This window comes from Carassius carassius, chromosome 40, assembly GCF_963082965.1.
Source record: "Carassius carassius chromosome 40, fCarCar2.1, whole genome shotgun sequence".
In the NCBI taxonomy this organism is placed as follows: Eukaryota; Metazoa; Chordata; class Actinopteri; order Cypriniformes; family Cyprinidae; genus Carassius; species Carassius carassius.
In genome coordinates, this window is record NC_081794.1 from 27,312,139 (window position 1) to 27,336,195 (window position 24,057).

At 36.9% G+C, this 24,057-nt stretch overlaps 1 protein-coding gene across 2 annotated transcripts; it reads left to right on the forward strand.

Moving 5' to 3' along the window:
* Nucleotides 1–365: 365 nt before the first annotated feature.
* c40h10orf90 (chromosome 40 C10orf90 homolog) lies at nucleotides 366–20,601 on the forward strand. Of its 2 annotated transcripts, none has more exons than XM_059532828.1 (11): nucleotides 366–638; nucleotides 1,978–2,543; nucleotides 5,710–5,779; nucleotides 8,530–8,609; nucleotides 12,081–12,951; nucleotides 14,395–14,511; nucleotides 14,696–14,865; nucleotides 15,308–15,431; nucleotides 16,317–16,380; nucleotides 16,977–17,097; nucleotides 20,255–20,601. In XM_059532828.1, exons 2-11 carry the CDS (start codon nucleotides 1,986–1,988, stop codon nucleotides 20,294–20,296), a joined length of 2,217 nt encoding a protein of 738 aa, XP_059388811.1. In that variant the 5' UTR covers nucleotides 366–638; nucleotides 1,978–1,985; the 3' UTR covers nucleotides 20,297–20,601. The 2 variants fall into 2 exon arrangements, with proteins under 2 accessions (XP_059388811.1, XP_059388812.1); XM_059532829.1 differs by having other exon boundaries at nucleotides 14,708–14,865.
* Nucleotides 20,602–24,057: the final 3,456 nt, after the last annotated feature.

The following is a 24,057-nucleotide window of genomic DNA, read 5'->3' on the forward strand; positions in this document are numbered from 1 at the left end:
ACCGTAAAAGTACAACGTAATGTCCAATACTGTTTTTCACCATATATAGTAGGGGAAAAGTTGGAGATTTTTGACCAGCAAGCAACTACCTAGCAACCACCCACTCATTAGCTTGTGAAACCACCCACAAAATCCATTGTGGCAGTGAGTTTTGCACTCTCCAAATATGTTCTAGTTTCCTTTTCCTTTATAAAAACACTGAAAGAGAATAAAATGCGAGTAGGACAAAGTATACAGTTTACCCAAATAATGCTTTTTCACTTTAGGTTATCTGTGTTAAACTTTAGACTACTTTGTGACTACAAGGCATCTCTAAGAGTAAACAAAACAATTCCAAGACAACATGTCCAGGTTGAAAAAGGGGGTATTTACTGGCTGCAAGCAAATACACACTCACACACACACACACACACTGACACACACATCTCTCTTCCAGTGAAAAATAAAAGTCGTTCTGTAAGTCTTTTGTTCCTTCAGACTAGCACACACATTTCTAGTCATGGCTGAGAGGAGATGGCACCAGTGGCCCCTCTTCACACTGTGAGAGAAGGAGACATGGAAGGAATGCTGGGATTGTCACAGTGCTATCGCCTCTTGAAGTCAAATTGTGTCGTCCTCTTCAGAGCCGTGTGACGCAGGTAAACTGCTCTGCTTACCGTGCACACTGTCATGTCAGCTTGTTGAGTATTGACTTTTTAAGTGTGTTTGTATAGGATTGTATTGACTAAGCAGTCTGAGCTCAATTAGGAAGTCACTGTAAAAAATCTATCAAACTATTTACCAAAAGCAATAGAAAAATCTGAAAGCAGCTCAGAGAATTGATATTTTTAAAGTCTTTTGGTGTATTTGTTTACTAAAAAAAACGTGGATGTGCATGTTTGTTGACTTTATGAGAAAACATAGTGTTCTGAAACACTCAAATAATTTTGATGTTAATTTACTTTATCCAAGATGTAGGTGCCTTTTTTTCTTTAGTGAAATAGGAAAGAATATTTTTAGCTGAATCCATGCTCCTTGGTGATCTATAAAACGCAAGTCAAAGGCTGCTCAGTCATGCATTTATGTCTTATGAAGCAAAACCATCGGTCTGTGCAAGAAACAAAACATTATTTACAACATTATTTCCTATAATCCATAGTTTAGGTAGACTGAGTTATGTCCATTTTGCAAACAAATAATTATTTTGAACCATTTATGTTACTGAACTAAATGAACCAGCTCACCAAATTGGACTGAATCATCCGAAACATCACAGATCTACAAGTTACTGAATCAAAACTCACTTTTTAGACATCTGACACTCACTCTGACTCGAAATGAGCCAAAATAGTTGTTTGTCTGATCCTATGATGTGTGCTTTAGTTCCTCCAACAGTCACTGAACCGAGGAGACCCGAGCACTTGAATGAAGGGACCAAATGAAAGTTTTGATGGTTTTTCATGGTTTATGTAAACAGATGAGCTGATGAAGACTAGTTTCTTCTTTTTATATGCTTTGGACAGTATTAGGTTCTTTAATAATATAACTGTGTATATGTTACATCATTGCATGATTACAAGCCAGTGAACCAATTCATTGAAATGAACTCTCCAAAAGAATCAGTTTGTGGAAAAGAATCATATATCCCCCTTTGCCTAAGGCTGTGGATTACAGGTTATAATGTTGTAAATAATGATCTCTTTCTTGCTCAGACTATCATTTTGCTTCCTACGACCTCAATATATCGTCAGGAGTAATGAGTATTAATTTTGTGTTCCTTGATATGCTTTTTTTTATTCTCAAAAATGTGCAGCCGCTGACTATTTAATGTATTTAATGAATCACCAAGGACCACGGTTTCAGATGAAAATCTTCTTAACTGTTCTATTGACGAAAATAATTCACCTACATCTTGGCCTGAGGGCCAGTAAATGAATGGCAAAATTGAATTTTTGGGTGAACTATCCCTTCATGATCAATTTTCAATGTCTTTCTCAGAGTTTATCATGGAGGACGTGAAGCCCGAGGGCTGGCGGCAGCTACTTCAGCCCCATGGTGCAGCTGGAAAAAACAGCATGAGTTTCCTTCGCAGGTCCTCATCATGGAGGAGGCCTGGGGAGCGGGGTTATTGCGAGGGCCCCGCGGCGCAGGCCAATGAGCCCCCTCGCGGAGCTCGTCCACTGAGCTGCATAGAGGGTGGCAGGATGGACAAATGGCTTCAGACACTAGAGAGACTTCAATCACGTCGGCTTCAGAATCAAATACCTCAGTTTGTGGACAGGACGGTATCAATCCCACTTCTCCCGAAAGATACAGCGGGAGGTAACCCACTGTGCCCTGATGTTTCCCCTCTGCGCAGGAGGAATCAGACCCCTAGCGTCTGTCCCAGAGTGTGTGAAAGCTCCTCGAGCAGCCTGGAGTCTGTTCACATTAAAGCTGCTCGTGCTGCAGAAAGAGCTCAGTTCTGCGCTCTCGCTCCGGTTCGCTTTGGCTGGCTGCCCATACAGAGACATGTGATACTGACAGACATCTCTGACAACCGCCTTGACAACAGCAGGTGCCAGGTAAGAAAGAATAACAGGAAAGGGAAGTGATGTCACAGCAGGAAGTTTATTTTCAGAGAACATGTAGGATTATAAATAACTTTAACATTAATGTAGAATAATAAATGACTTTTTACATTTATCATAATTATTATTTATATCATAGGACTTCAGTGGCGGAGCTAGAGATTTTTTCCATGGAGGGGGGCCATGGACTTTATTCATAATTTAAAATCCTACGGTTTTCATTGAATGTGTTTTGTTCTCTACACTACATTACACAGAGTGGGAGTCAAATCAGAGATGTAGCTGGGTTTTTGGATGGTGTGGGTCTTAATTTGTGAATTGTGGACCCTTTCTCTGTGTAATCATTATCAACAGTCTGTGTAGTCTATACCCTTAATTGTACTGTGTGAAAAAGCAATTATTGGGGGTTTGGGCTCCCCAGGAGATTTAAACATTACCATTTCAAATTGGATAAGCTACTAAGAAAAATTTGGTTAATCATGCATCAGATGATGTGCTGGCCTCAGCTTTCTGTTGGTTCATCTACCAGCAAACCCAATGACATATTTAACTGGAATCTAAGCAATTACAGTACATCTCATGCACTAAGCATGTGATGTGCTGTCATCAGCTTCAAATGTCTAGACTAGTAGCCTACTCTGAGTAGGGTTTGAAAGTAGTGGGCTACTTTTACTTGTTGTGATTGAGTAGAATTTCAGTCATGTAGGGCTAACTGCAAAATGCGTGATCAACCAGAGAGAAAACGGTCACGTTGTTGATAAATGGTGTCCATGTGAGTCAAAAGTGCAGTGGTTGTGCATCACCAGCTTATGACACCGATTAGATATCTCAGTTTAATTTGGCATGTCGACCATTTTTCAAAATTGCATAGTCATAGATGCTGGGAAAGTGGATGCATGCCAATTTTGTGACAGCAGTAGTTTAAACACACACAAAGAGCTAGACTAACGTTAGACCTTTACCTGACCTGACGATCATAGAAAAATTTGATGAGACAACAAAGTATTGCAGATGTAAATAAGTTAACAATGTGGTTGTTGCAGGGTTAACTGTCTGCTTATGGACTTTTTCGACTTGGTGTCAAACTTCTCTCCTCTCCTCTAAACTCACTGCTAACTGCTTATCAACCTCTTTTCTCCGAGACACTGCGTACTATAGACAGATGCACTGTTATATTTCCTGATATATGCACAGATATATTTCCTGCACACCCTTTGCCACCCCGTAGACCTGCCTCTGTAGGCCTTGTTTTCAGATTTTTTATTTTATGTTTGTATATTTTAATATTCAGTTCTGACAAAGAGAGTTTGAGTTATAAATTACTTTCTGAATGGTTTTAAAATGTCCCTTGATAATGGCTTATATGCTCTTTGGAGAAGAAAATTATTCCTGCGTATAATCCGACTTATCAGATATCCACTAAATCATTTAGATTCATCTTTCATATTTTACATTTCAGAAAGCTGCAGTTTTTTAATGAAAATAAGATTCAAAATATAATAAAACATTATCTGAGAGAGTTTCATGAGACAGTTCCACTGTATCACACAAATTCTACAGTGGAAAACTTTTTTTTTGCCCAGAATTTTAAAGCGATTGAGTCATCCAGACTGGAGATAAAAGCCTTCAGAGTCCCAGACTTTCTGCCACCGCTGTACTACACACAACAATCACTCTCACCTCTACTGGGAACAAACCCCGGAAATGAACAGCCGAGCTCTCAGACCTGATTACCTTAGTGCCAACTGATGCCAGAAAGAGAGAGAGGAATAGAAAACTGAAAGAAGGGAAAGAGAGAAAAATCTGGATGACTGTCAAGTATGTGAACTTCAGTGGCTGTCTGGATGCTGCGTGAAGTCGAGATAAAACCGCTCTGTCAGCAGGTGCTTGGATCCATTCGGAACAGATTTAGGAACAAAAAGATCCAACCGCATCTGAGCCAACAACAGGATCACAACAGTGCTGCGGCGCCCAGAGGATAGAAATCCAATAGCATTTGTGAATCGCTCAAATCTTTAAATGTTCTCACCCTTTGGCCATCCAATATAAAAATGAGTTTGTTTCCTCATCAGAACTGCATTGTGTGTTTATATATATACAGTATATATAGCATTCCATCACTTGTTCACCAATGGGTGCTCTGCAGTGAACGGGTGCCGTCAGAATGAGAGTCCAAACAGCTGATAAAACACCACAATAATACACAAGTAATCCACACCACTCCAGTCCATCAGTTAACATCATGTGAAGTGAAAAATTGTGTGTTTGGAAGAAACATATAAATCAAGACGTTCTTAACTTCAGACCATTGCTTCTGGCCAAAAATATGGGTCTATAACGCTTCCTCCAGTGAAAAAGTCCATGTCCTGTTGTCTCTCACATTAAAATCCACACACATAATTGTTTAGAACTGTTTTTGCTTGTAAATGGTGCTTGATCTGGGCATATTTCTCTCCTAATTCAGACTAGATAACTTTTTCACTGCAGAAAGCAATATTTTGGCTAGAGAACTCAAAATATTTTGAAATGAAAAATTATGATTTTGTTTCTTACAAACATATAACTTTTTTTAACTGATGGACTGGAGTGTTGTGGATTATTGTGATGTTTTAATCAGCTGTTTGGACTCTCGTTCTGACGGCACCCATTCACAGCAGCGTATCCATTGGTGAGTGAAAGTTCTCCCAATCTGTGAAAGTGAAAGTGAAAGTGAAAGTGAAAGTGAAGTGACATTCAGCCAAGTATGGTGACCCATACTCAGAATTTGTGCTCTGCATTTAACCCATCCGAAATGCACACACACAGAGCAGTGAACACACACACACACTGTGAGCACACACCCGGAGCAGTGGGCAGCCATTTATGCTGCGGCGCCCGGGGAGCAGTTGGGGGTTCAATGCCTTGCTCAAGGGCACCTAAGTCATGGTATTGAGGGTGGAGAGAGAACTGTACATGCACTCCCCCCACCCACAATTCCTGCCGGCCCGGGACTCAAACTCACAACCTTTCGATTGGGAGTCCGACTCTCTAACCATTAGGCCACGACTTCCCAAATCTTCATCTGTTTCCATGAAGAAACAACCTAATCTACTTCTTGGATGTCTTTGAGAGTGAATACATTTTCATTTCTACATCTGAAGTCTGTGTGTTCTTTCAGCAGAAACTAAAGTCTCCCATCACTCCAGTGTTGCTCAGCTCTCCTGCCAAACTTAATGGACCAAGACCAAATGGTGCGTATTGACTAAGATGGCATATTACATTTCTGAATGAACAACTTGGTAGAGGACACTGGTGAATCGAGTTTACTTTACACACTGGTGTTATAAAGTAAATTCAGTGAATTACTTCATGCAGAAATCTATGTTGTGCATATCATTAATGTTTCAAAAGTTGCACTATGAAAGTAGTGCAAAATGGCACTACTGAACAAGTACATGAAATAATCAGTGTTCTGTGATATTCTGTGGAAAGATACAATAATGATTTATATTAGGAGCTGTTTGGGTCAGATTTGCAGGGAAATTTCAGGGATATCCTATTCATTATTGCATGATTACATCATGTCCATAATTATAAAAAAGAGAGTGATGCAATTTTGAGAGGCCTGATTAAAAAAAAAATTGTTCTTAAGAAGAAAAGAAAAACTTGAAAATAAGAAGAAAACTACAGTTAAGAAGAATTTGTTTTCGAAAAAAAAAAGATGCAGAGAAAGTGAGTTTCTTAATTAGTTGAATTTTTTTTGTGCTTCAGTATAAAACAACAACAACAATAAAAACATACATCAGATCCTAATCTCTTTGTATTTTGATGAAATGAAGTTATTTTACCTTACATAAAGGCTTTTTGAAATTCAGGGCAGAGTATTTGGACTTACTGCAAAGTGTTTGGAGTCAAAGTTAAGTGTTTGGAGTCAGAGGAGTCTGGGATGAGTTTTGGTAGCCATGCATTTTGTTTAGAGCCAGTAACAGATTGTTTGGAGTCAAGGGAAGACTGTTTGGACACAGAAACGGATGGTTTTGGTTCAGAAGCAGATTGGTTGGAGTCAGGGACAGAGCAGTACTAGGTTTTCAGTCTCATGCGGTGGTTCCCTCAGTGCTGTCATCCTCTCAGCGCTCCTGCTGCTGCAGGGATCTTTTCTCTGGGGTCTGTCAGCAGGTGACGAGTGTATAATGATGCTGCCGCAGCATCACTGTGATTACAGCCGTGAGAGCACGACCGAGTAGAGGGAGAGAGGAGGAGGAGGCAGAGATACAGGAACGATGAGCACTTGCTCCTCGCACGAGTGTTTACAACAGAAATGTTTGGGAATTACTCTCTCTCTTGTTTTTTTTTTTTAACCAGTTCCAGATGGTGTGTTACTCTGAGAGGACATAAGTGTCATGCTGATCAGTGTGTGTGTGTGTGTGTGTGTGTGTGTGTGTGTGTGTGTGTGTGTGTGTGAGAGAGAGAGAGAAGACTGTTCTTCGGTTGTAAACAGTGACTAAGGGTCAATGATCGACACTTAACAATGTGTTGCCAGATCACCTGTCTGTTGAATCTCAAAACAACGGTTGATATGAGATGAATTCTGCTTCGATTCTGGAGCAAATTGCATGCTTTTAAAGGTAATTAAAGAAACTTGTTTGGAAATCCCTTTTTTACCCCGTAAAAAAAAAAAAAAAAAAAAACGGGGATTTTATTTAGAATTTAGGTGACTAACTTTCTATTGCTCAACTTTGCAATTTTTCTGAAACACAATATATGTTTGTAGGGCTGCTCAAGCTGACCGAACAAATATGCGATAATATATCAATATAAAATAATAATAATAATAATAATAATAATAAGAAATTATTATTATTACTATTATTATTATTATAAATTAGAAAATCATTAAATTATTATTGCAATATTTTTCTGTACAAATATCAATAAAATTATAATTATTGTATTGTGAAATGAAAAAAATTCTGCTAAAAATGTTAATAAAAATATAAAATTCCTATAATAAGAAAAAATGGGATACGGTAATATTTTACTGTAAAATTAAATAGTTTTTAAAGAGTTTTTATGAAAAAAAGAGTATTTCAGATTATATAATAGTAATAATAACATTTATTGTTTATTTTTTAATCATCAATCATAGTAAGCAGTATCACTATTTCTGTTCATTTTAATGAACCGTGCAGTCCTTGTGTAATTGAAGCTGTATTTATTGTATCATTCATATACTGCTACAAATTATTCAACTATCCTCAACCAATGGATTTGTTCTGCTTGCTTACCAATGGCAGATAGAGACTGTTCAGTATTGTTTGAAAACAGTCATTATTTTTGCAGTTTTATATGATAACGCTCGCGAGACAGAAATTACACACTTCAGCCTTCATTTTAATCCAAACCAATTTGTTTCTACCACGACTTTTAAATGACACCCCCTCAACTCGGAAAGCCAAAGCTTCCCAGATTTTCCCACTGGTTATTACGACAGTGTGAATGCATAAATACAGTACTACGCAGAAGCTGAAACACAACACCTGAGCAGCTGACAAGAGTGTGTGCCCCGCGAACCGGGAGCATGCTGGGAAAATAGGAGCCTGTCAGGTGTCAGCTGCCAGTGTGAAGTGCGATTACTTGCTTAAAAAACCGACGGCAAGAAATAGTTAGCTTGCCACCTTCACTGTCAGAAGATGCTGAGACTGTGTCTCCATGGTAACACTGACGGAGAACGATCCATCACAGACAGGTCTGTCAGATGGAGATCTCTCCCGCTCGCTCTCTGTCTTCATGACACCTGTAAGTGATGAGGTTAAGTCCCTCTAAGCAGACCTCTGTTGACAGTGTAAACACACACAGCAGGAAGATCGGCCTTATTGTGACACAGGAGTGGCAGGAAACATATCATACACACAAAGAAACTCTCTAGTTGGCTTTATATTCCATTTCTCAAAGGAAAATGCGGAAAATGCACCTCAAAGTGGACTTTTTGTGTTTTATTCAGACAGGGAAACTTCGAGGCCTGAACCTGTAGGCTTTAGATCCTGGAGCACACCTGAAAAAACACCATCCGTCCTTCATCAGGTGAGACTAACTAACACTGTCCTGAAAACACTGCTTTACACAGGAACTAATGAACTGCACTGAGTTTGTTAGTGTTTTGTTCTCAGTGTCTTAATTATATTATATAATCCTTCAATTATGTTCGTTTGCAATACTCAAAACCCAGTAGGCAGATATTATTGAAGTTTCAACCCTCTCATGTACAGTAGGTTGGGAGTAATTAGTTACATGTAACAGAATTACGTAATTTAAAATACTAACGCTTACAAAGGAGATAACGTCTGCATATTGATTGATTTCTTTCCCAAATTCCATTGCCTGCTTTAAAATATGAGACACCGATATTTCAGGAGTTTAGAATATGACACAAGCTTATTCAATAACTGTTTTACTTCCTGTTAGCATTTATGCATATGCTTTATATTTAATATTAACAGTTATTTTTCCAGTTGTTAAATGCCAGTGTTTCCGGTCATAACTATGCAAGGATTTGATTTCAAAAACAGAATCAGCTATTAAATAGATTATTGTTATGAGTTTAAATCTGTATTTAACTCTCAAAGTAAAAAAACAAAACAAAAAAAAAACAGTGCTATTATTTTGTGGTGTCTGTGTTTTAAAGTTAAATTATAATGATCTTAATTCCAGTGACGAAGAATTTTTAAAGTCTGACTGTAATTACTTTTGAGTACTGTAAGGTTAAACCCTGCCTGCTTTAAATGTTGCAAAATGATTAACAGTTGAAAATGTTTGTTAAAGTTAGAAAAGTAATCAAAAAGTAGTCAAATGTGTCAGTTACTTTACTTTAATAAAGTCATTGAAATAGTTACACTACTTGTTACATTTTAAATATGGTAACCTGAAATCTGTAACTTATTACTTTTCCAGAGTAACCTTCCCATCACTGCTCATGTATTATAAAGTATGCATGCACCTTTCAGAAAAGTGATTATTGTACAGTACAGTTTCTGTTGGGGGGTCATTGTAGCATGTGAAAATCTATTGCATTTATTCATGTTATATATCTCAGGTCTCTGAGAGACAAAACAGAAATAATGTAAAATTTTGTGCTGTATAAATCATGTTATGTTTTAATTTTGCTTAAAATCACACAATGTCATGCATTATGAGCCCAGTGCTTTAATGTGAAATATTTTCTCCACTATTAAAATGGATTTTGAGTCTCTCGGCCACCAAACAGAGAGATGCCTGCTTGTTGTCCTACATGCTATAAATACAGAATTTACCCAAAAGACGCAGCTAACATAGATTTGTATGATTATATGGTTCATAAAGCCTTGCTGCTCTTGATATAAATTTGTGATTCAAAAGCACATGGTCTGAATAATGCCTGTGTCTATATACACTGAGTGCAAATAGCCAACCTTGTTGGCAAAAGCTATTTTCACTAACTCCACCCTTCATTATTTAAAAAAAAATGTAACAAATGGAATTTAGTAATTTTAATATTATTATTATTGTTGATTAAAAAATGTTAAATAATTTTTTTTAAACATTCTAAAATATATATTTTTAAAGACATCCCTTAAGCTCATCAAGACTGCATTTATCTTCAAACTGTATTAATAACTGTATATTGTGAAATATGATTACAGTTTAAAAGAACAGTTTTCTATGTTTCTATGTTCAAATGTTTTTTATTCCTATGCTGCAAGGCTAAATTTTCAGCATTATTACTCCAGTCTTCAGTGATCTTCAGAAATCATTCTAATATGCTGATTTGCTTCTTTGATTTCTAATTATTAATAATGTTGAAAACGGATGTGCTGATTCATATTGTGGGTGATATATTGTGGATGTGCTGATTCAAATAAATGTGTACAGCATTTATTTCAAATAGAAATGTAATGCATTTTTTCTGAAATACAAATATAGTGTTGTAGAAACATATTTAACACAGTTTACCACCATGTTTAAACCCATTGGATTTTCTGCAGACCCGGTCTGGGCCCAAGTTGATTTTTTATGTAAGCATTTGCTAAGAACATAAGTGTAGTGTAAGTTGTGCAGATCTGAAGTGGAAATGTAGATGTTCATGAAGCACTAAACAAATATTTCAAATCTTTGATTAGGTTTGTCTGCACTGTGCTTCTGTTCCTCAGCAGGTCTGTCATTTAGAAACACTGTAAATGCTCAGTTACATACATAATAACATACAGTACCTACACACAAACCAACCTCAGCAGCACAAGCTGTTGCTCCGAATCAAGCTGAACACTGTACGGGCTGTTTCTATCAGACAAATGTGTTCTCTGAAAAAATCTCCTTCTGTGTCTGTTTATTGTGCTGTTTAGTGTTTGCTCCAGGCAGCTTTTCTGCATCTCTTTTTGATTAACTTTGTACCATTTTACTCCTCCAATGGGACATTGTGAGGCCAAAGAAAGAATAAACTGTTTTAGTATCTACAGAACTGCTCCTTCTTTATCTAAAAATAATATGTAGCCAAAACTGACATGTTACTGGTCTTATATCAATTGGATTTAAATGTATAAAATCAAGTTCTTTCCTCTAGTTTAAACATTCAGTTTTACACTCAAATATGAAATATTGCATAAGTAACATCGGTTATGAAAGCCATTCCATGAAGGTACAACAGCAAAGTGAAAGCTCTTTTATATACAGTTTATACAGATAAGAAGAAACATTTTCTATAAGAATAAGTAAAAAAATATGACGTTGAGAAGAATTTTCAGAATTCAGAATTAGGAATTAGTCTCTCAAATTATTTATGAATTAATTTAAGTTGTTATTTTAACATTTATTTTAACTTTATTTATTGTGTTTCGGTATAAAATACAAAAAATACACCAAATGCTGATCTCTTTGTAGTTTGATTAAATGAAGTTTTTTGATTAAATGGAGTTTTTACAGTGAATCAGAGGAAAATACCAGATTTTATAATACCAGTCTTTTTATTATTTTCTCCTCCAATAGGATGTTGTGGGGCTGAAGAATGAATACACTGTTTCCATATCTATAGAAATGCTAATGCTTATTTTAAAGACACCATGGACTCAAATTGTACAAAATATTATTTCCTAATGCATACTTCTGATTTTATAACAGTTGGATTTAACCAGATATATAAACGCATCATTCTTCTCTAGTTTAAACATCCAGTTTTACACTCAAATATTTAATTTAATATTTGACGGTTATGAATGCCATTCCATGAAGGCACCACGGTACTTTGATATATACAGTGGAACTGTTTTCATATGCACAAGCAACTATATTTTGTGAGTTCGGGCTCTATGAAAGTAAGGCAAGATTAAAACTCTCCTGTGATTCTCATAATTGAATAAAAAAGTGCCTTGAGTTCCAACTTAACTGAATTGCCCCCAAAACTGATACAGTTGCTATGGATATGGCAGGATACACCGAAAGCATTACTGTGCACACAGGAGGCAGAGAGCACTTCTTTCATCCACACAAAGCCCAATTCAAAGGATTTCATTTGTTTGCTTCCAGGCTTCGGGATCCGTGAGCTCTGAGGGAGGACGAAATGGACCGCAAGCCTGGAATCCGAAAGCCGAGCTGGACACATGCCACGCTGGACCTCATCCCGTATTGAGAGATGCCACACGCAGGCGTGGAAGTGCGCCGGAGTCCTTCAGCTCCTCGATATCGTCCATCACTATCACTTCCAGGAAGGTCACACACACAAACTCCAGGCCTCCGAGTCCAGCGATGAATAGCCTCGCCGATGGACACAGAAAAGCTTTAGTGGTCAAAGTCACTGAACAGAGGATGAAAAGCACTTCTAGCCAGCCCATCGCCTCGACCTCTGGCTCTGATCGTGAAGAGAAGGACCACGGCGTAGTACTGAGAAGAAAGGCAACCATTGTGAAAATGACCGAACAGAGAGAGCGTTTCAGTCCAGCGAAATACAGACACAGCTACACTGAAGGACTCCATAATGAATCCAAAGTCAATCCTTCACCATTAAACCAACCGTTAACTATATCTCTAGAGCCAGGAGGAAACCAATGGAGGTGCCAGCACAGATCTAGCCTGTCTCTCTTCCTCAACAACCCAAACGATAGCAGCGCAGCAGGGGAGAGCGACACCAAAGCATACAAGCCACCTCGAAGGCCTCTCAGCTGCGACGCAAGCCTGTTTAACTGCACAGAACTTGGTAGTAATGCAGTTACACATCCAGTGTTTCACAACCAGAGCTCTCCTGTTCCCCAGAAGACAAATATTGACCTTGTTAGTTCCAGCAGGAGCGAAGCAAGAAGGCGCTGGGCCTCCAGTGGCGAGGTGGGCATTGTGAAGAAAGAGAGGGATCGTGAGGAACCTATTTCAGGAATCAATCCTCTCACACTACTAAAAGCAGCAGGTACCAGCAGAACCTGTGTGGATTTTCGTCGGTAGACGCACAAGAGCACACTGTAGACTGAGGTTGCACGGCGCCGCTTTGATGTATAATGGATGAGTATTATCGTGCGAGAGAGCAGAGGTTTTTAATTGAGGCTTTTCACGGCAGATACGCACGGTAGCGCTGGACGGCCCTGAAACGGGAGATTTCTCCGCTATCTCTCTCTTTCTGTCTTGCATTTTCTCATCTTTTCATTTTCCCACGCATCTTGCATGCATAATCTATTTCTACCCTGCTTTCAATACTGGTTTTTGAGCTTCTGTGGGAATTTAGAGCTGCTGCACACAGAGAGAAATCTGACAGCCACCGAAATATATGCGTACACACATTTAACTATCTGAGGACATGCATAGATGACTACTGTTTGAAACAAAGTCACTTAGAAAAACATTTAGAATTTTTGCATTTAAAAAAAGGCATTTACTTTTTATACTTGTTTTTTAGTTTTTAAGACATTTTAAAGTAATTTTCCCTTTGTAATGTAGGATTTCAGGATGAAAAAAAAATGTGTAAAGTGTTTTTTTCAGAATTCTAAAGATTGAAAATCATGACTATTTATTTAGTTAGTTAGTTATTTGGTTTTTTTTGTTGCATGATCTATCCTTCCTTGCAATGTTCAAAAATCTTTCTATTTGAAAAATAATTTAATAAATACAAAAAAATTATAAATAAATATATATATTAAATAGCATAATATATATAATAGTATAATGCTTTCCAGATGAAATTGTTTATATTTTTATTTTATAAAAAAGGCAAAAAAAAAATTATATATAAAAATCATCCATCCATCCATCTATTTATCTGTTATCTAGAAAACATTTTATTATTATTAATTTATTATTCTAAATGTATTTTCGACCTTTAAAAAAAAAAAAACTTAAATGATTAATCCTTCATACAACTGTATGTGATTTGTTTTCATTTTTATTTCTAAAATAGAATAGAATAGAAAAGAAAGTAAGTTCGTTGGAACTCCTTACTCCAGCATTTGCAGTAGGTGTCTATAGACCAAAAATATATAGTATGCAAATATGTATATGCAGACCTAGTTTGGCCAAGCGGAAATAAATAAATAAATAAAAACCCTTAAATGATTAACCCTTCATACAACTATATGTGAACTATATGTCAAATATGTTGATGCAGACCTAAATGCGTTCCAAATGCACTCGCTTCATTCTCTAGCTTAACATTGCGAGTATGTCGAGTATTTTAACTAACAGTAATTTTGGCCAAGCAGAACTATACATCATTCTGTCACAGAACGTAGCATACCTGCATTACTTAAATTTCTGAATGCAACAACAAAATCCCGCTTGCATAGCTGGAAGCGATTGTTTTTTGCTACTTGTGTGCAGTGTGTTTGAGGCTCTGGATGATGCACAGTCTCTTTGTTTTCAGATACCTCGGCTGATCTGAGCGCAGACGCCGTCCTGGCCCTGAACGCTGCTGCCGTTATCGCCAACATAAAGCTGCAGGCCCAGCTGAGACGAACTACATCCCACACAGCAACAGCAGGTACACCAGATCTCTCCTGACCTTTGGCTTCCACAAACACAAACTTCACATTTCGCAGGATGAGGGGACACTCTGGTCATGTTGGTACTAGTGCATCTCACACAGTTGGAGTTTTTCTCCATTCCTCTGATACAAAACTTAGTGAGCTGTTGTTTTATTACTGAATACTGTTCCTCTTTATCAGTGTGTTTAACAGAAGATAGACGTCAAAGTGAACACAGAGAGCTCAAAGAAGAGACTGCTGGTGCTGATGGAAAGAAAAAAACATGTCCAGCAGATCAATGTGTGGATTTTGTCCCATTCGAGTCCCAAAATGACCTTTCTGAAACTGCTTTGGCTCCTCTGTCACTTAGTGTGAGTTACTCTTCTCTCTTCTGTTGTTTGCAGGTACTTCTGCTCCAAAATAATGAGGTTCATTGACTGGCGATCTAAAGGAGGACATACAGTAAAACCATTTGTAATTACTGTAGACCAACTCAAACCCTACCTCTAAAAGAGAATGTTTTTAGAATAAAAAGGCCATTTCAGAAGGCATTCATTATTATTAAATATATATATATATATTTATTTATTTTTTCATTTGCAGAATTCTGAAAGGGAAAAAATCTCTTTCTTCTTGCAACACACAATTTGTATATCTACAATTTAAAAAGTATATTTAATTATAGAAAATCCATATAGTTTCCTAGGAGAAGGCTTTTGCTCATCCATCTTAAACTGAGAGCTTTGTTTTGGATTAGACTTTGAACTTTGAATTGAACGGTTCTTTCGGAGAGTGTGTGTTCTGTGTGTGCAGGAGGCTTTAGCGAGCAGGCGGCCTGATTTCATCCAGCGCTCACAGGCCAGGGTTCGAGCCCTGGAGAGAAGGTCACAGGAGAGGCAGAACTCCCTCAGCTCACCACAGACACTCGAGAGCGGAGGTGTGCGGCACACACTATCAGCATCAAGACATTCATACACGTTCAGACGCAGTCAAAATGAACAACACTTTCATGCCCTCAATATTCAGACAGACTCTGCTTATCAAATCAGCTTCTGAAATGAGAGCAGGGATTGTTCAGAGCACTGGAGAGAAGATCAGCAGCTGTTAAAAGACAGGAAATATCGCCCCCATCTGAACACTGTTAAAACTGCATCACTAACATTGCTTGCTTTAGGAGTTTTAGCAATATCATAAAACGCATTACTGACTCTCATTTGATGAATCATGTTTAAAGATGTTGTAAAATTATTATTATTATTGCAAACAAAAAGATACAGTTTTGTTTTCAAATTTTATATATATATATAAGCCAACTCAAGCTGCTGTAGTTTCTCTTCCTGTGGTCTAAATATCTAAAACCATCAAACCTGACCAGTAGAAATCAGTTTGAGAACAGCAAACCACATTAGGCTGGTTAAAGGGCTCTTCTGTGATGAAATCACTGTATAACACATGGCCTTTCATTGTTTTATTCGGTGCACGTACAGAATCTGAATGGCTGTAAACATGGGCAGCTGAATGCATTATCAAATTAGACAAATATTACATAAACATGCAGAGATATGTGTAAAGCTTAAATAACAGCTGTTGGAAATCTGTAGCACTTCTTTTGCATGCATGAATATAATGTTGGCCTGATTATTCCTGTATTTCACTGCAGAGGACATATTGTAAACAGAAGGCTTGCTTCTTGTATTTTTTCAAAATGAGACTTGATTGTAATACTTTTGTCATTAAATTAGAGTTTGCCTATGCAGAAACCCCATTTATTGTGTGTGTGTGTGTGTGTGTGTGTGTGTGTGTGTGTGTGTGTGTTCTGCAGAAAGCCTTGTGAAATCCAAAGACAGAAGCATCATGGGAAAGAGTCTACAGCTGCAGTCCAGGAGGTAAAGAACATGCCAGTTCCTGTTTTGAGAAACACCTTTCCTGCTTTATTTGTCTTTCAGACACACACACACACACACACAGGTGCATCAGTTCTATCTGTATTGAAGGTGTTGTGTGTGTCTGTGCGGCCGCCCTGATTCTGCTTTTCACAGCTTATTTGTTTTGTTGCTGCTGAATGAAACCTCATCCGATTAGATCTGCTCTCACTGTGCTTCCGAATTAAAGCTCCCTCATGCACGGCTGAATGGATTCTGCACGAATAAGTGCCTGTGTTCAGAAGTTTGATTTAAGCTGCCGATGTGGTGTATGACTGAATAACACGGCCGGTTATGTCAGATAACAGTGTAAATATACAAAGTTTGTTTCTTAATTCTGACTCTGATGTGTTCTGATCTCACAAAAGATCAACAGAAATATGATACATTCTTTTTCTTCGGATGAAATCTTTTTAATTAAAGTTTAAAGAAAGAGAGACCAGACAAACGCCACTTTCTTCTGCAACACTGTCTTTTCCATTCCATTTGCTCTGTGTCAGTGCTCATTTATAAACTGCAGCTACAATGTCACGCATGCTAACTATGAGTTTGGTTGACAGACGTTATAACCAGCTTCCTCAGGTGAAGAAGAGGAGAGAGGAAGAAAAGAGGAAAATAGAAGAGGAGAAAAGAAAACTGGCATCTCGGACCAACAGGCTGCGGGCAGAGCTCTTTAAAAAGGTAGATGTATTGTTTGCAGACGTGTATGACTGATCTGAGAGCAGTTTAGAGGAGTTAGTAGTGAAGACTGCTCATCACAGCACAGGTGTTCTGTGTCGCCGTTACCTGTTCAGTAAATTAGATTCTCAGCATTAATCCTGAAAGTGAAGCTTTTCCAATACACCATCGCAAGGTGTGCGTTTATCTTAAGAAAATTCCCCTAATTCAATTGGACCGGAGGAGGATGCCTTCTCTAAACCCGTTCCGCCCCTTAAACAGTACGGATTGATTTTGGCTGATGCATTTTGTTCCTAAACAGCTCTTACTCGCTCTAAATATAGACTAGTCCCTGACGCAGAGAGCAGAGAGGGATATTCAACACATTTCCTGTCAGAAAACACATTTCTAGGCCTGTCTTCACATTCACACACATCACACTGACTGGTAACAATCAGCTCTGTGCAGAATGATGATAGATAGATAGATAGATAGATAGATAGATAGATAGATAGATAGATAGATAGATAGATAGATAGATAGATAGATAGATAGATAGATAGATAGATAGATAGATAGATAGATAGATAGATAGATAGATAGATAGATAGATAGATAGATTTTTATTTCAGTTTTAGTTTTAGTTTTGATTCATTTGTAATAAAAAAGTTGGTCTGTTTAGTGCTATCTGGAAAAAAAAACATGAATAGGTGTATATATATATATATCAGCTCTCATCTTTATTTCCATTAATAAAAATGAAAAATAAATAAATAAAAAATAATAATAATAATAACATGCAGGAAAACAAATAAAACATTATCTAATATTATAATATTATATACAAATTAGTATAATATATATAATAAAGTGTTTTATTTAGATTTATTTTTATTTAAAATGATTTTATTAAATTTTATTATTCACTTAATTATAAATAAATTATATTTTTTGTGATTCAGCTTTTCATAAGTTGATGCACCCCAGTTTGAGAAACGCCAGTTTCTGTTGTTTGGTTCTGAACAGTGTTCTCCACACACGATGGCATGACACTTTTCTGAAGGCTCAAGAGCAGACCTGAAACCCAAATCCATCAGGGTCAGAGTTCAGTGTTGTTAGCATTAATGGGAGACTGACCTGTGTCTGGGGGTGAGCTGTGTCAGACTTCTACTGACACCGCATGAAAGTGGGATTTCTGATGACATCCTGAGGTTAATTAAAACCTGTGAGCATTAGATTAAGGTGAATCATACAAAAGATGAAACAAAGTCAGATGTGTGTGTGTGTGTGTGTGTGTGTGTGTGTGTGTGTGTGTGTGTGTGTGTGTGTGTGTGTGTGTGTGTGTGTGCGTGTGTGTGTGTTATATTACAGCTCATAGATGATTCCCAATACTTGAATCTGATTGTTTAATATTTAATAAATACCATAGTTTTAGACATGGCACGGTAACACCAATATATTATTTGAAGTAAATAAAAAGACAACAATTCATAAAATCTAATAAATAATGATGGACCCCATTGTTAATATTATATATTTTATTATATATTTTATATTTTATTATATATAATTAAAATTATATATTTAGAATTATGTATAATTTATTAACACACACACACACACACACACACATATATGTATATACAGTTTATATATATTTCTAAAGTGACCTCAATCGGTGTACATGTCATACAGTCTGGCCACCAGATGTCACTATGGACCAGAATATTATTGTAGGTTGCTCAGACAGTCACCAGAGATCTGGACTTACTCAACCGTTTATCATATATATACACAGAAATGTACATGTATTCTGCTCAGGTATTTTTGTCATATGGCAACTCTTTCAACAGTTTCATCATAAACTCCTTCATTAGTTTCATCATAAGATATGTTTTGATAGTATGCTGTTCTGAACACGGCTGAAGTTTCATGCTTTATTTATATGGTACATGTTCTAACAGCATTATGTAGTGATAACATTCAGTTATTGATGATAATGTTGGTGGTGTGAAGGTCTGTATGTTAGAGACGAATAATAGGGAAATATTCTGTGTGCAAGTGTGTGTGTGTGTGTGTGTGTGTGTGTGTGTGTGTGTGTGTGTGTTTTGAATGCTATCTGGTTGGCAGTGCTGTAAAGAGCTTCATTGTGCTGTGTGTGTATAGAGCCACTGTTCATAGTGTTCATGAACACCCATCCACTGCCAATGAAACCACTGCACATGCACATGATGATAACACACACAAACACACACACACACACACACACACACATAGAAAGTAAAATCATTGCCAGCCAGTAAATGTGTGTGTCTGTCATGAGGCTAGACATTTTCCCAATATTCCCTCTCTTGTTATGGGCAATTCCTCAACATACGTCTGTTGAGATGAACATTCATCTCACATCCTGAAAAATCTGATCCTGTCCTTGATAAAGTACATTTGGAAAATTTACTCACCCTCAGGCCATGAGTTCATTTATTCATGTGAACAGATTTGGAGAAATGTAGCATTGCATCTCTTTCTCACCAATGGATCCTTTGCACTCAATGGGTGCCGTCAGAACGAGAGTCCAAACAGCTGATAAAAACATCACAATAATCCACAGCACTCCAGTCCACCAGTGAACATCTTGTGAAGTGAAAAGCTGCATGTTTGTAAGAAACAAATATATCAAGATCTATATCTCTCATTCAGACGGCACCCATTCACTGCAGAGGATCCATTGGTGAGCAAGTGATGTAATGGTGAATTTTTCCAAATCTGATGAAGAAACAAACTCATCTACATCTTGGATGGCCTGAGCATGTGGATATTTTCAGCAAATGTTCATTTTTGAGTAAACTATTCCTTTAACACATATATTACAGAAGGGAAAGTCGTGGTGGGGAACGTGCCATTGAGAACATTTTTGCAAACTGAACCTTTCAACACTCATGAGAAACAGTAGATGCTACAATTCCTTAAAACTACAATGATTGTTTGTTTTATGCAGCATTTGCTCTTTAAAGCACCCTATGGGATGAAAGAATCACCCAGACATCTAGTATTAATTATGATGTGTTTCAACAAAAACATTTGGTGTGTCCAACTCTTGCTGACCACAAATGATGGACGTTTGGAATAAAACTGACCAAAGGCTTTTTATATATTTATTATTATTATTTTTTTTTTTTTGCAGAAACTTCTGGAGCAGATTTTGCAGAGGAGAGGAAATCACTGACACCGTCTTGGACTCGTGTTTCTTCTCAATCCACAGTTCTCATGCCGGCCCTTGAAAGATATGACACGACATTAGTTATAAATGTTATGGAATAGTTCCTTCCAGAACGAATGTGCCTCAAACATGGACTGCAGCCTCATTTCTGTGGCTCTGGATTACATCTTCTCTCTCTATACATACATTACTGGTTAAAAATGTGGAATAATTATGGTTTTAATGTTACAGCTAGGCTTATATTCAGTTAGACTGCATTCATTTGCTCAAAAATACAGTAACAACTGTAACAAATTTGAAATATTATCACAACTTTCCATTTGAATATATTTTAACCTGTAATTTATTCCTGTGATACAAAGCTGAATTTACTTTCAGTTTCATTACTCCAGTCTTCAGTGTCACATGATCCTTCAGAAATCATTCTAATGCGCTGATTTGCTGCTCAAGAAACATTGAAATCCGTGTTTGCTGCTTCATATTTTATAGAAACAGATTCCTGACAGTATCGCATGGCAAACACAGGATATCAGGAGAGTCTTTTGGCTTCTCAGAGATGCTACAGTTGCCATATAGACAGATTGTTTGCTCTTTCTGTGCCTCTATCTCTTTCATATTAAATTATGCAAGAGACACAACATAAAAGAGCACATTACAGCTCCAGTCCTCATCGCTAAAAGCCTAAAATCCAACATTTGAAGACATTCTGATAACATGAAGGGCCTAGTCCCGCTCTCAAGCAGTCGTAGGGTCTGCGGGCTCATTATGACATCAGTAGCCTTCCTCTGTCCATGTCTCTCCGAGCCATTAGCCAGGAGCAAAAGGAATTTGACCTCGTCTGAATAGGAATGCATCACTAATGGAGCCAAGTGCTTGCACGGGTGAAAGAGGCTTTTGTCCTCTCTCCGAATGAGCCGAGACTGTCCCATATGTGCCTGCTTAGACGGGACACGACTGTGCAATAGTTGAGTTATAAACTGAAGCCTTGCAGTAAAACTTGATTCAATAGACTTCATATCATGTCCTGTTATTGTGTTTGGTATTTTAACTATCACATTTTAAAATCAAAAGATTGGGCCAGACGATGTGAAGTGGAGTAATGTAGCTTTCTTTGTGTAAGATGATGCATTTCAGGCCAGACATTACACAAGTACAGACATGTAAGTGCAAATGCTCAGCCTTTGGACAAATTATCCCTGTAAGTCCCTTGTAATTTCACTCAGCTGTCATCTTTGTAACACTATTTCTGAAATGCAAGTAACAGCTTTTATTTCTTTGGATGGGGAAACATCAAATTCGTCAAAGCAATGCAGCAAACTTACTATTAAATTTCATATTTGAAATTAAATCAACCGTCTAAATTTTGCTTAAATAGCATTAAAAAGCTTATTTTTCAGGTTAGACCAGCCAATGAGCATTTGCAGTTAAACACACATTCCCCAACTGAAGCTTCTACCTGCAGCTGCAGTGACACGATGACTTTACTGATTAGTGATTGGCTCTTTTATTCAGAAGGCGGGACTATTCCACCATATTATGCATTGCTTTTTTGACAAGTCATGAAAATGTGTACTGTCTTTGTATGTCTAAAGCCTTTGCTGAAGTCTTTGGTACAATAAAATTGTCTGTTTACAGGTTACTCAAGGGTGTGCTATAATTTTAAAAGATGTTATTCAGGTAAATAGCCATAAATATGACATATATTGGCTTCACAGACCGGTTTTAATGTTTTATGCCTGACTGAGATTCACAAACTTGTTTTTTTTTCTAATTTGAATCTGATCTAAAACATTAAAAATTATATATTATAAATAGTACATCTAAAATTGCTTGTAGTCCCCTGATATTTTAATAATTTAACCACACTAACTAAAACTGGAACTAAACAAATAGCCTAAAATATTTAATATTTTATTGTATCTGTATTTTCATTATTTATTATGTTCTATTAATTTACATCTGAGTTATCAATAACTATTATCTTTTCAAAAACTCAAAAATCCCTGCATTTTGGATAACCTTTTTAATTAAAAAGCACACATTCATGCCAGTGTTATTTTACAGTTTTTATTATAATCTTCTGAATTAGTTTTTATTATGAAATTTCTGTTTACATTTAAATTTTAGGTAAAGTTTTAGTAATTTTACTGTGTTTTTGATGTATTTTTTTTAAAATATGACTATTTTTATTATTTTAAATGTCAGTTTTAGTTATTTTAGTACAACAAGTTAAACCAAGCAAGTTAAAATAAAAAAAGTTTATTTCATTAAAACATCCCAGATTATTAAATATGCATTCTAAGGTTCATAAGATGCAATGCAGTGGCCAAAGAGATCCCTCTGATGTATAGGTAGAAAAACAAAACGCAAGAACGTTTCCTGCTCAAACAGCCCCCAAGAGTTTTCATTTATATACCAGTGTTGACATTTTAGCTTTGTGCTTCAAAAAAAAAACATGTTTTATGTCTTCTTATTTTCCTGTTAAACCTTTAGCACAAATCTCAGAGCAGATTTTGTCTTCGAGGCCAACTACATTTTGAGTCTTCTCCTAATGTTTTGCCGAATATTTATGTGTTTTTGCAAGAGGGCTTTTCTCAGTATTCTGGGCTCTGAGTTTGATGCTAATAAAAACGACAGAACCCTAAAAGCACAGTCCTAAATAACAGGAAATCAAATACATTTCGGCTGGAAGGATGGATGAATATTGCTCTTGAGAAACTTCTTCTGGCCTCGGATGAAGAGCAGTGATGAATCATAGCGGGATGTTGATTACTACAGCAAAAATACTGACCTAGAATCAGAGCGAACCGCGTAAACCCATAAATCGCCTTTTCTCTGAGAATTATTGTGGTTCCTTAGATACAAGAGGGTTTTACAAACTTTTAAAAATGACATGCTGAATGAGCAATAGGATCTTTCAAAAGCGTTCATGAAACTAGAAACCCTGTTGTCTGGGATTGTAAAGTCTGTTCTGATGGACCCGATCACCTCTGCTTAGGTCTGTTCCTGGAGATATGTGAACCAGACCCCTTCTTCGATAGCAGAACTGAAGGATCAGGTGAAATGGAGACAGGTAATTGATCATAAAGCACTTTTCCCGCTGCAGTGGATGGACGGCACAGGTGAAAGCGTGCAGTGAAGTTTATTAGACATGTATATGGTGAACACTGACCCTGGTTCATCACAGGAGCTCGTCTGGAGTCTGTTTTACACCTGAAGACAGCTGGTGCATTGACCCCAGGACAGGACAGGACAATCCCAGGCCTCTGAATTACATCAACAAAGAACTCAGGCTCCATGAGGGCCATTCTAGCAAATAGGTCCTTTTGTGTTCCTCATTAACGTGTGAATAAGTAATGATTTGGAGGATTTTTACTATGGGCTGTTGCAGGCATTTCCCTAGATACCCCAAATTCTAGTAACTTTACGTTAATTTATATTATTTATTTGATGCTTTGGCTGCGTTCTCATAAATATGTTTTAACCCTGTTATCATGACTGTTTTATAAAATCAATCAGTCACTGGATTACTTAAAACAATGCTATATATATATAATAATTATTATTATTTTTTGCTGTTGTTGTTATTACAGTTAAATATTATATTTATTATCATTAACTAAAGCCATAAACATAAAATACTTTTGTTTCTAAAATAAATAGTTAAATAACTTAAACAAATGATTTTATTTAATCTAGTTTCCAGTGCAACATTTCTCATTTTCATTTAGTAACTAACTAAACTAAACTAAACTAACTAAACTAAC

Coding starts and splice junctions, on each gene's coding strand:
- c40h10orf90 (XM_059532828.1), top strand. CDS start 1,986: ATGGAGGACGTGAAGCCCGAGGGCTGGCGGCAGCTACTTCAGCCCCAT. Junction 5,780..8,529: donor TAATGGACCAAGACCAAATG/GTGCGTATTGAC, acceptor TGTTTTATTCAG/ACAGGGAAACTTCGAGGCCT. Junction 15,432..16,316: donor ACAGACACTCGAGAGCGGAG/GTGTGCGGCACA, acceptor TGTGTTCTGCAG/AAAGCCTTGTGAAATCCAAA.